The 15,074-nt window shown below is 52.2% G+C and overlaps 1 protein-coding gene across 2 annotated transcripts in view; it reads right to left on the bottom strand.

Moving 5' to 3' along the window:
* LOC135205367 (transmembrane protein 241-like) overlaps positions 1–15,074 on the bottom strand; it is a 261,462-nt gene that overhangs the window by 80,703 nt on the left and 165,685 nt on the right. For both annotated transcript variants that reach the window (XM_064235857.1, XM_064235858.1), the window contains exon 3: positions 5,830–6,042. In XM_064235857.1, coding sequence (XP_064091927.1) covers positions 5,830–6,042 — 213 coding nt within the window. The remainder of the gene's footprint in view (positions 1–5,829; positions 6,043–15,074) is intronic.

Below are 15,074 nucleotides of genomic sequence, written 5' to 3'. Positions count from 1 at the left end.
GACCTCTTATCTCTTTAGTCCTATTCACATAGAACTTGAGAGCCCTGACAGGGCACAGGGCTCTCTCTGGTTCTTGACCCACGAGCTCGATATTCCTTTGATTTCAAAGCTCTTTAGCCAAGGATTAGACGGGTTTCTCGTTCTTAGCCAATAAGAAGGGTTCAAACGAGCAGACAGCGCTGTCCCCTCCCTTGAAACCCACTAGGCTACTGAACGCTTGGATTTCACTAACCCTCTCTTCGCCGTCGCCAGAGAAGCTAGGAAAAGCGTTTTTCCCTCGTCAAGTCCCTTAGAGAAGCTTCATGGAGAGGCTCAAAGGGACTTAGCATCAGATGTTTCACACCACATCTAGATTCCATGAGGGCGGTCTTGCCCTTGTGGAATCTTGGTGGTTTCGAACGACCTTAAGAGATCGTGCAGATCCTTATTGTCGGAGAGGTCCAGTCCTCTGTGGCGAAAAACGGCAGACAACATACTCCTATAAACCCTTGATTGTAGGAATCTGCCAATTTCTGCACATTTCTTAGATAGAGTTAAGAAATCTGCTATCTGATTCACAGAGGTCGTGGAAGAGGAAATTCCTTCTTCTTGCACCATGCCCTGAAGGAGGACCAATTAGATTGGTAGACAGCTCTTGAAGAGGCTCTTCGAGCATTAGCGATTGCTCTCGCAGCTGCCTTTGAAAATAAAAGCCTCTCGCTCTGGCCAACTTTTCGATAGTCTGAACGCAGTCAGAGCCAGAGCGGAGAGGTTTTGGTGAAACCTTTTGAAGTGAGGCTGTCTGAGTAGATCTCTCCTCCAGGGGGCAAACGTTCTTGGGAAGTCCACAAGGAATGTCATGACCTCTGTGAACCACTCTCTTGCTGGCCACATTGGGGCAATCAGAGTCAACCTTGTCCCTTCTGAAGCTGCGAAATTCCTCATTACGTCCCCCATGATCTTGAATGGGGGAAAGGCGTAAGATCCAGGTCTGGTCCAGTTCCAGAGCAACGCGTCCACTGCAATTGCCCCTGGATCCAGAACTGGGGAGCAATACAGAGGAAGCCTCTTCGTCCTTGATGTAGCGAACAGGTCTACTAGAGGACGTCCCCACAATCTCCATAATTGTTGACAGACTTCCTGGTGCAAGGTCCATTCTGTTGGTAGAATCTGATTTTCGGCGACTGAGAAGGTCCGCCCTGACATTCTGAACCCCCTGCCACGAATCTTGTCAGGATCTTGATGCGCCTTGCGTCTGCCCATAGCAGAACTTCCTTTGCCAGAGAGGGAAAAATCTGGAGCGAGTTCCTCCCTGATTCTTTAGATACGCAAGGGCTGTGGTACTGTCTGAGTTGACTTGAACAACCTTGCTTGACAGTTTGTCTTCGAAGAACTGCAAGCGACAGGAATATCGCTGCCAGTTCCTTTACATTGATGTGCCAGGCTACCCTGTTCCCCTCTCCAGGAAGCCTGACACTTCCTCCCCCCCTAGTGTTGCTCCCCAACCGGAAATGGAAGCGTCTGAGAACAACACTAGGTCGGGGCTCAGAAGATTTTAGGAGAAGCCCTCTCGTAACTTCTGAGGGTCGAGCCACCATCTTAAGTGGACTTTTACCTTGTTTGGAGATCCTTAGGATCGCATTCAGGTCCTCTTTCGACGTCCATTCTTCCGCAAGGAAAAATTGAAGAGGCCTGAGGTGCAGTCTTCCCAGCGAGACAAACTTTTCTAGCGAGGAAATGGTGCCCAGCAGACTCATCCACTCCCTCACGAACAAGCTTCTCTCTCTAGGAAGGCTGCGACTTTCTCTAACCCCAGTCGCTGACGTTCCTGGGATGGAAACGCCCGAAAAGCCACTGAATCCATCTGAATCCCCAGATACACGATGGACTGTGTCGGGGTCAGATGCGACTTTTCGGAGTTGACCAAAGACCCAGAGACTTTGCTAGGGCTAACGTAAACTGAAGGTCCTTCAGACACTTCTGCCTCGACGACGCTCTGATCAGCCAATCGTCGGGAGGTATGGGATATCCTGATCCCTGACGAATGGAGCCATTTCGCTAACATTCCTCATAATCATTGTGAAAACCATCGGGTCCGTGCTGAGACCGAAACAAACAAAGGGCTCTGAATTGCCAAACCCTGGTTGTCCAAGACGAATCTCAGGTACTTCCTTGAAAGAGGGTGGACTGGGACGTGGAAGTACGCGTCCTGCAGGTCCAGAGACACCATCCAGTCGCCAGGTCTCAAGGCTCCCAGCACCGACTGAGGCGTCTCCATTTTGAATTTGATCTTTTCTACAAAAAGATTGAGCCTGCTCACATCCAGGACCGGGCGCCAACCTGACGACTGCTTCGGCACTAGGAAAATCCTGTTGTAGAAGCCCGGTGACTCTAGGTCCAAGACTTGTTCCACCGCTCTTTTTTTCGACCATCTGGTCTAACAGATCGAAAAGAATACTTTTCTTCTCTCCCTGATAAGATGGAGAGAGGTCTCTGGGAGTTGATGTTAAAGGAGGAGGATGTAAAAAGGGGATCTTGTACCCCCGCTCTACTATCTTGAGAGTCCAAGGATCCGCCCCTCTCTGCCTCCAAGCCTCCGCAAAGAATTCCAGTCTGGCCCCGACTGGCGTCTGAAGGACGAGATCTTCATTTGCTAGTTTTGGGTTTGAATGAAGCTCTTCCTCTCTAAAAACCAAAAATCTCCCTCGAGGAGCTGCTCTCGAGGGGGGTGTGCCCGCGAAAGGGTTTTGACTTTCTTCGGGGGTTTGCTGAAGTCGAAGTGGAAGGAACTGCTGGGACGTCTTGAAGACTGTACCAGAGGTCCTGGGTCGCCTTTTCTTGCAAACTCTTTGCAAGATCCTTTACCATAGCCTGGGGGAAGAGATGGTCCGAAAGAGGCGCAAAGAGCAAATTCCGCTTTCTGAGCGGGAGATACCGACTTAGCGGTAAAAGTTGCAAAGCAGTGCTCTTTTCTTTCAGGAAAGCAGTTCCAAAATGAGAAACTAGCTCCTCCGAACCATCCCTGGACCGGCCTTGTCCATACATGACAACACGCTGGAGCACTCCCCCAGACTGAGAGAATCAGGACTTCTAGACTGAAGGTCTAAAACTCCCAGACACCAGTCTAGGAAATTAAAAACATTTAGGGTGCGAAGCAGTCCCTTCAAGTGGTGGTCAGTCTCCACATGGAGTCCAGGACACCTTAGCAGACGATAAGAGAGACCTCCTCTGAGCGTCCACTAAACTGGAGAAGTCACCCAGAGCGGACGAAGGAACCTTTACTCCCACGTCCTCCTTGGTCTCATACCAAAATTCCTCCTTTCCGCGAGTCTAGAGGTGGATGGGCGAAAGTGGTCTTGCCCTGATCCTTCCTTCTAGCATAAAGTCTTGAAGCTTCTTAAACGCCCTCTTGGTCGACAGTGATGTCTTCATCTCGACGAATTCAGGGGTCTTAATGGTCTTGGAAGACGAAAGTTGAGAGGGAGGAGACCTAGGGGCTGCCGGCTGGAACTTCTCCCCGAAGGCTGAACGTAACAGCCTAACAAGAACCTTGTAGTCCGAGACAGCTGAAGCTACCGGTCTGTTCTTCTTCGACGGAACTCCCTGGACTACTAAGTTCCCCTTCCTCCCTAAGAGGAACTGGAGAACGCCATCAGGAGAGGGAGTACGTCCAGCAGTCTCAATCCTGAACAATGACTTCCGTTGGTTGGAAGTACCCGCTACAGGTACGGAATCGCCCATACGTCGATCCTTAGAGGGACGGACATCTTGTGAAAGAGGAGCGTCCTTAGAAGCAACGGGAACTGTCTTAACAGACACGTCCCTACTAGAGGAAGCGCGAGCTTCCTGACGAGAGGCGCCAAAAGCGTCCTGCTTAGCCAAGCAAGCGTCCTGCTGAGCGTCCTCAAAAGCGTCCTGCCTCGCTCGAAAAGCGTCCTGCTTCGAACGGCGAGCGTCCTGCGGAGCGTCCTCAAAGGCGTCCTGTCGATAACTCAAAGCGTCCTGCTTCGCAACGCAGAGCGTCCTGCCGAGCGTCCTCAAAAGCGTCTGTAGAGAGCGCAAAGCGTCCTGCTTAGAACGCCGAGCGTCCTCAACAGCTCCCTGCCGAGAGCGCCAAGCGTCCTGCTTCGAACGCCGAGCGTCCTGGCAAGCGTCCTCTCCTGAGAGAGCGAAAGATCTACTCGGAGAACGAGAACGGTGACGATCCGGAGGAGGAGAGAGAGACGAGCGAGAGACGAGAGAATGATGCTGCTTCGTCCTCTTGACGGGCAGCCGAACGTCCTTCTACGCTTAGGCTCGACTGCTGCTGGGCGAGTCCTCTGAGCCATCAGCGACGTAATTCTGGTCCTGAAGGGACACTAGGATTCCTCTTTCGTAGGTGACGAAGGAGCATAAGAAGGGGCAGGACTGAGCCTGCGAGAAGGCGAGGGGCGAGGGGACGCCTCCTTCCTTCTAGCAGGTACACCTATCTGCCTCTCAGGTGAACACGCCTGTGCGTGGAAACCAACGTCCTCGTCGGTAGAAAGCCTTCCTCTCTTCTGAGGAGGGAAAGGCGTCATAAGCGTCCTCTGACGAAAGAGGAGACATAGGACGTGAAGCGTCCGCCTCAAAGCGAAAGGTCCTATTCAACGGACACGAGTCTCTCCGAGCGCTCCACCCCTTGCGCGGGAGGACGCTTCGGAGGGACGAAAAGCAATCTTTAAGGACACCGCTCGTGCGCGCTCCTTGGCAGCCTGGGATTTAGCAACAAGGCCTGCCGAAGGGACGCCAGATCGGTGGGGGGAGCCCCCGTAACCCCTCTTGCGGCTTTCGACATACCCACTCCTGAGTCTGGGAGTCCGATAGAGGTCTAGGCCTAGAGGCATTATGGGGCCGATCTGACTCCTCACACTATGGGGCACTAACACAAACGTTTCACAGGGCCGGTTTTTTCTAGGGCCAAAACTTTAGATTCGAGAGCACGAATAGACTCCAGAATCAGAGAAAGGGTGTTACCTTCTCCAGACACAGCACTGGGGCCCGAAGGCAACAAAAAACAGGATTAGGTTGAGCAAAATCTACTGGTGTTAGAGGAGGAAAGAAATGTTACTATCCTTACCTTTAGTAGAACTGCCCTGGAGGAAGACCTCCTGACTCTATCGCGCTCCAATTTACGTCGATAGGTCTCATACTCATTTATCATCATCCAAATCCTACATTCATTGCACGCCGATCATCAACCAAGCAAACATGCCCCCTCCCTGCAATCCATACAAACTGTGTGAGGATCAACTGAAGGTTTAAGAAGCCTCACCTTACATTCACTCCCTCACACACTCTGAAACTTCCAGTACTTGATCCCGACTCATGTACACGAAAAAGCCAATCCAAAATCAAAAACCAATCCACTATTACGCGTGCCAATCCAACAATCCAGAAGTCGATACCAAAAGTCAATCCAGATAATATTAAGCGAGATAATCAAAAATCCTAGACGGAGGTACTGTAAACAGTTGTTTGCAGCACCGGCGACAGAAAAAATATGAATAGAAAATGGGAATGGTTCCTGATATCCGCCTCCCAGCGGCGGGAATGGGTACTACCACCTGGCCGCCCCACTACGTGTGCCGCGAGTTTTGAAATTCTGTCGGACGTCAGAAATACAGCTATATATATATCTGACAGGTAAGTTTCATGAACAAAATTCCTGTTCGGTAGGTAAAACTGCATAGAAAAACCGCAACTGCCATAGTCTAGGCCGCCGCGGATAAGTACCCTAGATCTACCACCAAAGACTACAACAGCATTTTATAATCTGAAACTACAGTGTATTGGAGATTAAATATGAACAGCAAACAAAATAGTACTCACCAGATTGGCTAAGGCTTTTGAGCTTGCAACAATTCCAGCAGAGAAAAACAGAAATGACGGCAACAAGGATATAAAACCCGGTTTGTCAAGATCTGTGGCTGATACAGAAAGGCATTTGTTGGACAGCAAGACACGCAAAAGAATTCCGCCTACAAGTGTTTGCCATCCTTGGTAGATAGTTGGGTACGTGAAATTAAGAACTGACAGTACGTACTGAAATGGAAAATAAATCTGTTTTACAAGCCACTAAAAGCCATGCACATAATCATTATACATAATCAATATGACTACTATACATGGTAGACCATTATCAACCATAATATGTAGTATGTACCTGTTACAAAATATAATACTAGTAGAATGAACAAAATAAATGCAAGCAAATCTGGTAAAAAGACATTTTGGATATATTGCCAATTTAATGCATAAAATGTTACAATATATACGATATACAGTTGCCTCTTTTTATTCTATTACTGTACTGTATTTACGTAAAAAAAAGACCAGCCTACTAGTATATAGTCTTTCAAACACTTTGAGATTGCTAGAGTGTAGCCAGGAAAACACTACAGCACTGCCAGATCTATTTATCCTTTAAAATCTTACCCTTGAGGTTAATCCCTTGTTTAAGGCTTTACCTGAGCTCTGTCATTTACTGTACTAGTACTACGTACTTCATTTACTAAAGAAACAGTGTTGAGTATATTTTGGCTGTCCTTATTCGTTTTTCTTTCTTTCCCATGCTTTTTGGAAATTATAATAATATGTAGTTCTTTTATTAATATCATGTTGTATTTAATCCACTAACACTTAAAATTTGGGTGGGTGATTCAGCAGGAATAGCTTCTCAAGCCATCTGATTATCTTCTGCATTATATTGTGGCAGTTGCTTACTGTTTGCGTGACTGTCCTTTTTTAGGTGAGAAAAATAATTTACCAATAATTACAGTCCCCTTGTTGTTTCTCTAAATGACAATTTGTCGAAAATTGCATTTTTCCTAACTATACAAAAACCTGAGGTCCTTTAACAATAGGAAAAGTAGCTAGCGGCAGCATTGGACCGTTACGGTCGTAAGGCTTCGAAACAAGGGGAGAACGGGCTAGTTAACCGCTTTGGTTACCGATCGGTCGCGCCGGCCACGCGCGACTGGGAGGTAAACAAATCACTTTTGCTTTTGGCCCATGCAAAATACGCAGAGTGAGGGGTGGCATGAGGATTTTTTTGGGACTATATGTAAAGGACCTCAGGTTTGTATAGTTAGGAAAAATGCAATTTTCGACAAATTGTCATTTGTTCCGATACGTAATACAAACCCTCGGTCCTTTAAACAATAGGAAGACTCACTTCTTGGTGGGAGGAATCTCAGTCTTTTTGATGAACAGACTGGTGTTCTTGTCCATCCCTGGAATGCCTCCCTGGTCGTAAGAGCGAGGGAGGGATCCAAGCCTCTGTCCGATTGATCGGGTGTGCACCGCAGGAATCAATGGTCAAGACCTCTGGCCGAGTACTAAGAGAGAGGCAAGCGTTATCTCTTTGTACCAGCATTGTAAGAACTTTTTCCATTACATGAGCAAATGTAAGTAATGGTTTGTCTCATGTCGGCATCCACTTTCTCCCCCTTGTTGGAGAAAGTTGGGGGGATATACACTCCTATCTCTAGTTAAAGTAGGATGGAGGCTCTGTTGAATAGCTTACCTGCATCTGACTCCCTTCCAGCAAGGTAACGACCTTCATCCCTCTGCCCACATGGTAGAGTAGAAAAAGATGGTGAAGAGAAGCCAGTCACTCTCTCATTCACGCATTCATTCTCCCAGTCATACCAGGAATCGATGCTGTTCTGCCTGCTCGGGTGCTGGGTAAGCTTACACAACGTGTTGAGCAGCCACCACAGGTCCAAGGAAAAAGTATCCAAGGACTTGTGGGCAATATCCCGAAGGTAGAAGGACGTGCGGTGGTCTGGTTGGCCCAGACACCTGCCTTCAGGACCTGCGCCACGGAGAAGTTCTTACGGAACGCTAAGGAGGGTCCGATACCTCTGACTTCGTGGGCTCTCGGTCGGAGAGCGTACGGATGTCGTCGCTACCCATCAGCTTCGTACGCTCTCCCTGATCACCTCACGCAGCCAGAAAGAAAGCGTGTTCTTGGGAGACTTCTTTCTTGGTAACCCCAGTGCTAACGAAGAGGCGTCGACTCTAGGCCTGAGATGTCGAGTTCTCTTCAGATAGCGCCGTTAGCGCCCTCACAGGACAAAGCAGCATCTCATCCGCATCGTTATCGGTGAAGTCCAGGAGAGAGGGGATCGTGAAAGACTCGAACCTGTCGTCAGGGATCGACGGATTCTGAGTCTTAGCTACGAAGTTCGGGACGAAATCGAGCGGTCACAGATCCCCAGCCTCTGGTATGTTTAACATCATAAGAAAGGCCATGTAGTTCCCCTACTCTCTTCGCCGATGCCAGGGCCAGCAAGAAGAGGGTCTTGAGGGTCAGATCCCTGTCTGACGACTCTCGGAGTGGCTCGAAGGGTCTTCGAGTCAAACTCCTAAGTACGAGAAGTTCACATCCCACGCAGGGGTGGGGCCTGAGTTCCCTGGGTGGGCCAATACCTTTGTCGAAGCTCCTCATTAGCAAGGAATATCTCGAACAGGAAGTTCGAGATGTCCAGTCCCCTCAGTTTTAGGACGAGAGCCAGGCGGCTCTATATCCCTTAACTGTGGGTACTGAGAGGAGCTTCTCTCGGCGAAGAAACACGAGGAAATCCGCTACCTGCTGAAGAGTGGCTCTGAGAGGAGACAGACCCTGTCTACGACACCAACACAGAAGACGGCCCACTTCCCCTGTACACAGCTGCAGAGGACTGTCTGACGTGTCCAGCCATCTCTGTTGCTGCGCTACGAGAAAAGCCTCTCGTTCGCAAGAGATGGTGGATAACAGCCAGCCGTGAAGTTGAAGGGACTGGACTGCTTGGTGGTACCGTTCTACATGTGGCTGGGCTAGAAGGTTGTGCCCGAAGTGGGTAGCTCTCTTCGGTGCATCCGCAAAGAAGATCCAGCAGGTCCGGATACCAAAAACGGCTGTGGCCGTTTGGGAGCCGCCACCAGGATCATTCTGAGATTGGGAGTGACCAGCGCTCGGACTGATCACTTTCCGAATCAGACAGAAGGGAGGAAAGGCGTACGCGAAGAGGTTGTCCCAGGGGTGTTGGAGAGCGTCCTCTGCAGCTGCCCATGGGTCCGGCACAGCTGAAAAGAAAACCTGAAGTTTTCTGTTGTGCCGGGTGGCGAACAGGTCTACGACCGGTCGTCCCCCCACATTTGAAGAGGCTTTCCGCCACGTCTTGGTGTAGAGCCACCATTCGGTCCCTATCACCTGATCCCGACGGCTGAGCTTGTCTGCTACTACATTCCTCTTGCCTGGAATGTAGCGTGCTGACAGCTTCTATCGAGTGAGCCGTGGCCCACTCGTGCACCTGCACCGTCAACTGATGGAGCGGAAGAGACACTAGCCCCCCCTGCTTGTTGACATATGCCACTACTGTGGTGTTGTCGCACACAACACCACTGAGTGTCCCACCAAGCGGTCCTGAAACTCTTGGAGAGCGTTGAACGCCGCCTTGAGTTCCAGGACATTGATGTGAAGGTGCTTCTCGTGATGGTCCCACACACCTGCAGCCAGCAACTCCTCCAGGTGTGCGCCCCATCCCTCGGTCGATGCGTCTGAGAACAGAAGCATCTCCGGGGGGGAGTGCGTATGGGCACTCCTCTTAAGAGGTTCTTGTCGTCGAGCCACCAGGCTAGGTCCTGCCTCACCTTGTCCGTGATAGCCACGGGAAAGTAAGGAGGATCCTTGGCCTGAGACCAACTCTCCCTTAGTCTCCACTGGAGAGACGCAGGTGAAGACGCCCGTGAGGGATAACTTCTCGAGTGACGACAGATGGCCGATCACGACTTGCCATTGCTGTGCTGCCTGTTCCTGCCGAGACAGGAACCGGCCGGCTTGCCTCCCTGAATTTGCTGATACGCAAGTCTGCGGGAAAGACTTGCCCTGCTACCGTGTTCTATCAGCATACCCACCCGGTACTTCATCTTCTGCTTGGGTTCGAGGTCGGACTTCTCGTAGTTTATCACGATCCCCAGATCGCGACAAAACTTGAGGAGCCGATCTCTGTCCTGTAGCAAACTGCGAGCGGGAGCTCGCCAGGGACTAGCCAATCGTCGAGATACCTCAGAAGGACGTATCCGTTCGAATGGGCCCCAAGCCGACACCAGAGTGAACACTCGCGTGAACACCTGTGGGGCGGTTGAGAGACCGAAACAAAGTGCCCTGAATTGGTACACCGTCCCGTCGAAGATGAAGCGGAGGTACTTTCTGGAGGACTGATGGATGGGTATTTGAAAATACGCGTCCTTCAGATCCACTGAAAGCATGAAATCGTTCCCCCTGATCGAGTCGAGCACTGAGCGTGCCGACTCCATCGTGAACCGCGTCGTGCGAACGAAGCGGTTCAGGGGAGAGAGGTCTATCACCGGACGCCAGCCCCCCGATGCCTTCTCACTAGGAAGAGGCGGCTGTAAAAGCCCGGTGACTGGTCCTCCACGATTTCTACAGCTCGTTTCGCCAGCATGGTCTTGATCTCCTGTCGAAGAGCGTTGTCCTTTGTTGATCCCCGGACATAGGTCTGTAGATGGACCGGTTTGGAGATGAGGGGGGGCCGAGACTCGAAGGGTAGTAGATATCCCTCCCGAAAGGACGTCTACTATCCAGTTCTCAGCGCCGTAGCGCTGCCAAGTCGCCCAATGGACTCGCCCAGGCACACTTCCGGCAGCAGGTGAGGGGGAACGCCGTCCCTAGCGTTTCCCTCCTCGTTTCGACTTCTTTCCAGCACCTCCTCGGGGAAAGGAGGGCTGGGAGGAGGGCTGGTTGCGGCCTCCTCTAGCAGAAGTTGAAACAGCTGGAGTCTTCACACGGGGTTTGGACGGTGCAACCGTCTTCGCCGCCGTGAAAAGCGCTAGCCAAGCTCTTTGGTTTGGCCGCAGTTACTCGAGGTTGCCCAGAAACCTTCGAGACTGCCTGGTGGACTAAGCGGTCACTCTCGTCAGTGCGCCGCCGTTCCACCGCAGCGTCCACCATCTCTCCAGGAAAGAGAGCTGGGGAACTCCTAAGAGGTCCATTTCGTAGCCCCCGAGTGCCGCTTCACGCCCGGCCCCCTTGGTCACTCGGGTAAGGACTGCGTCCCTACGTCGAAGAACCAAGTTGGCCCACAGGTTAGCAGTCTGATGGGCGAGGTAAGAGATTGCTCTTCCTCCAGACTGGCACAGTCTCCTGAAAGAAGCGTCGTCTTCGAGAGCAGAACTCCCAGAGCCGCCGCTACTTTGGATATTGTGAGGGACCACAAATCCAACCAGGAAACTGCCTGGAATGCTGCCATAGCGGTAGATTCCAGGGCAAGTGCCTCCTGCTGCGACCGACAGGAGCTGCTGCAGGGACACACCTGGAGTCAGCCTCGCTAACTCCGGGTTAACCTGTTTCGGCAGTATCGGGTCTTCCGATGGCACGTAAAATCGCCTCTGCCGCTGTAGAGGAGGAGGAGCAGCTTAGAGGACCGTCCGGATTTTAGCGAGTCCTCCCGTCCGGAGACGAGATTCTCCACCTGATCCAGGACCGAGTCCGCAGCTTCCGATCGTGGCAACCCCATCATCATTTTGGGCTCCCTCTTGGGACCCCAAAATGATTCGAGCCGGGACGTGGGCTCTGCTGGGTGGTAGCGGCGATCTTCCCGCAAGGTCATTATGCAAACGCATCAGCTTAATGACCTCTGCGAAGTTCCTCTGTATCTCAGGCGTTACCGCGTCTTGTGGAGTAGGACCGTCCAGTCCCTCCAGCAAGAGCATATCCCTCGATACTCCTCCTTCAGAAGGAGGAACAGCGACAGACCCCTGACGGTCGCCTCCAACTACTTGCGCGTACGTTTCTGGTCGGTCCTAAGACCGTGCCTGAGCCGCACGGCGTCATAGCTGGGTCACGAGCGGCGCACCTCTCGTGATCGCTCCTTGGTACCTCGCTCCTCCCGGTATAGCCCGAGGAGGTTGAAGGTACAGGAGAGGCAGACCTGACGCTCCCCCCCTCGCTCGCTGGCAGGACCAGCGTGCGTGGAGGGCTGCTGCTGATCGTCAACCCGCGGTGACGGTCGAGCAGCAGGCCTAGCCTTGCCGCTCGCCTGGGTGGGCGATGGCTCGGCTGAGAACGTCGAGACCGATCTCTAGCGTCAGGCGAGCTGCCGCTGGTCACCGTCTCCGCCCGGTCCCATCGGGAGCGGCGGACGGGTGACCTGCTAGGCTCCCTTTCGCGTCGAGACCCGGCCAGCGTCCTCTCGGTCGCCGTCAAACCGCTGGTACCAGCCGTGGCTGTTACCGGCGGCCGTGGGGACTCCTCTCGCCTCAACCCATGGCCGGTCAGCGACCGTCACGTCAGCCCGAGCAGCCAGTTGATCGCTGCGAGAGCGTCCACTGGCCTGGCGAGAGTCGTGTGCACGACTCTCGCCAGTCTTCTGCTCCGCGTCCGCTGTCTTGACGGCGAGCGAGCTCGGCGTCAAAACTTTGGTGGTACGCTCCTCTTTGGAAGAGCGTCCACTCGGTGCTTCTCGCGAACGAGAAGCGGCCGAGACGGAACCTGGTTTAGCGGCAGAACCGCTAGCACCAGGTGAGGACGCACCAGCCGAGGCTGGTGCACCTCTGGTCCCCGTCGACTTCTTCTTTGCAGAAGAAGCGACGGGCCCCGTTCCCGAAGGAACAGGAGGACCAGCAGAAGAGCTCCCCAGCTCGCCTGAGCGAGCCGGGCCCTTAGAAGATCCCGAAGGAGTCTTCTTAGGGGGGATGGAGGAGGGCAGCCTTCTTCTTCTTCGGCTGTTTGGCCTTAGAAGTCGAAGGGGAAGGAGAGGCAGCAGACGACGAAGAGACGATGAAGACGACGACGACACCTTCTTCCTCTTCCTCTTCTTCTTCGCCAGGCTCCGCAGAAGAGAGTCAGGTCTTCCATCCAGGAGGGAGCCGGGGCAGTTGCCGAAGCAACAGGGCCCGACTGCACCTGTCCGGAAAGACCTGAGACTGTGACAGCAACACCAGCAGCAGGAACAACAGGAACAGGTCCGGGAACAGCAGGAACGGCAGGAACATCTGAAAGGGAATGTGCAGGCCGATCTGAAATGGAAAGAGTAGCTGGAAACGGCAAACAGGTACGGCAGGCACGGCAGGTACCACGGGAGAGCCAGGCGTCCTGTCGGCAGTTACCGTCATCCAGTGGCACTGGCGGCAGGTCCAGGGGGGTACTCTTTGGGCAGCGGAAGTCCGGGGTCGGCAAAGGAAAAAATCCAGGTGGTGGTGGCACCGTCTCCTTGGCACGGCAGCAATTGGTTTGTGTATAGCCACCGTGGGTGTCACCGACATTATATGGGGCGTATATACCAGATGTGGTGGCATCTCATACGCTGGTGTCGTTATTTTGTGGTGGTAGTTGTGGTCACCGCACCATGAGTGACCACCGCCGACCCCGCCAACCGCTGAAGCAAAACCCCTGATGCTGGGCACTCCCTGCAGTCCCAGCGACTCCCACACCTGTCCCAAGTCGTCCTTCACTGATGGCACACCTGCGGAGACAATAGTCGGTTAGTTGGAGGGGCTTCCTCACGCCCTGGGGAAGAAACACCCCCCCCAGAGCGGACGGAAGACCCCGAGTACAGCTGTACGTCCTGGGTAGCCGGGCGCCCTCCTCCACACTCGACGGATCGAGAGAGGAAAAGGACTCCGCTACCCCCCCCGCAGGGGAAGGCGCGAAACGTGGGGGCTGGCCGGGGGGCAGGCCGGGAAAGAGGACGAAGTGTCCGTCACCAAAGAGGAGTCACTGGACTTTCCGATGATTCTTGGCCGGCCTAAGTCTCTTCCTGCCCTCGTACAGCACCCACTGCGCCTCGGAACCAATTAACACATATGACACAAGGTTCGTTGCGGGAGCACTCTCGCCCACCGGCAACGAGTACAAACCTCATGGGGGTCCACGTCAACGAATGACCTGAACCCTCCACATCTACGCCCCTCCAGCCCGGGACACACTCTACGGGCGACTGGAGGGCGCGGTGAAATCTCCATTTCTTCCAATTCACTCATTGCAAGATCAATAGAATTGTAAAAGTACTTACAGTCCATCCTGATTTATACGAAAGAGAGGCAAATACTCAAAGTCAAAGCAAACAACAAAGCGGGCAGAGCGATGGCGAACACGTCCTTCCCACATACGGCCGAAAGCAAAAGTGATTTGTTTTACCTCCCAGTCGCGCGGCGCGCGACGATCGGACAACAGTTAACTACCGTTCTCCCCTTGTTCGAAGCTTACGACCGTTCCAGCTGCCGCTAGCTACTTCCTATTGTTAAAGGACCGAGGGTGTATTACGTATCGGAACAAATGAAGTATTTTAACATGTTATAAATAATTTTCTAGGCCTCAGAGTGAAGATGTTGGCGGTGGGGAGATCTGTTTCCGCTCTGTTTTGTTTGTTTGCTTGTATGGCGTTTTTATGTTGCATGGAACCAGTGGTTATTCCGGCAACGGGACCAACGGCTTTACGTGACTTCCGAACCACGTTGAGAGTGAACTTCTATCACCAGAAATACACATCTCTCACTCCTCAATGGAATGGCCGAGAATCGAACCCGCGACCACCGAGGTGAGAAGCAAACACCAAACCAACCACGCCACTGAGGCGCTAGTGTTTCCGCTCTGGCTATCCATCCTGTACAATGACAGTGACTGTTTATGGACACCTCCACTCTGGTTCCTCTTGATCGAGTTGGCCTTTTAAATGCCCTTGCTGACCGCATGTCAGAGAAACTGAGGTTTGGCAGCGACAGCCAAAAATTATGCTGTGTCTCTTTGTTTTTATGAAAGTTAGGTTTGTACTGACAATATGTGAATTCAAACATGTTTCCTATATTAACTTGAGATGAATTTTTAACACTTGAATTGGAAAAAGCAAAACTTTTCATCATAACAATGTGACATTTAACAATGCATGAATCCCTTACTTGCCCCACCCTAGTGATCTTAAGACTGCTTGAAAGACTATTGAGGAATTATAAAATGAGAAGGTCATCAAAACCCTTGACATTACACTTTTGAAATGCTCATTGATGACTGTTGTACCTTGATGTAAAGGAAAAACCTCACTAAGGAATACAGAACCATATCTGCAACATAA

The sequence above is a fragment of the Macrobrachium nipponense genome, chromosome 49 (assembly GCF_015104395.2).
Source record: "Macrobrachium nipponense isolate FS-2020 chromosome 49, ASM1510439v2, whole genome shotgun sequence".
Lineage (NCBI taxonomy): Eukaryota > Metazoa > Arthropoda > Malacostraca > Decapoda > Palaemonidae > Macrobrachium > Macrobrachium nipponense.
Note: the sequence above shows the minus strand (reverse complement) of the source record. Positions and strands in the feature narration are given on the sequence as shown.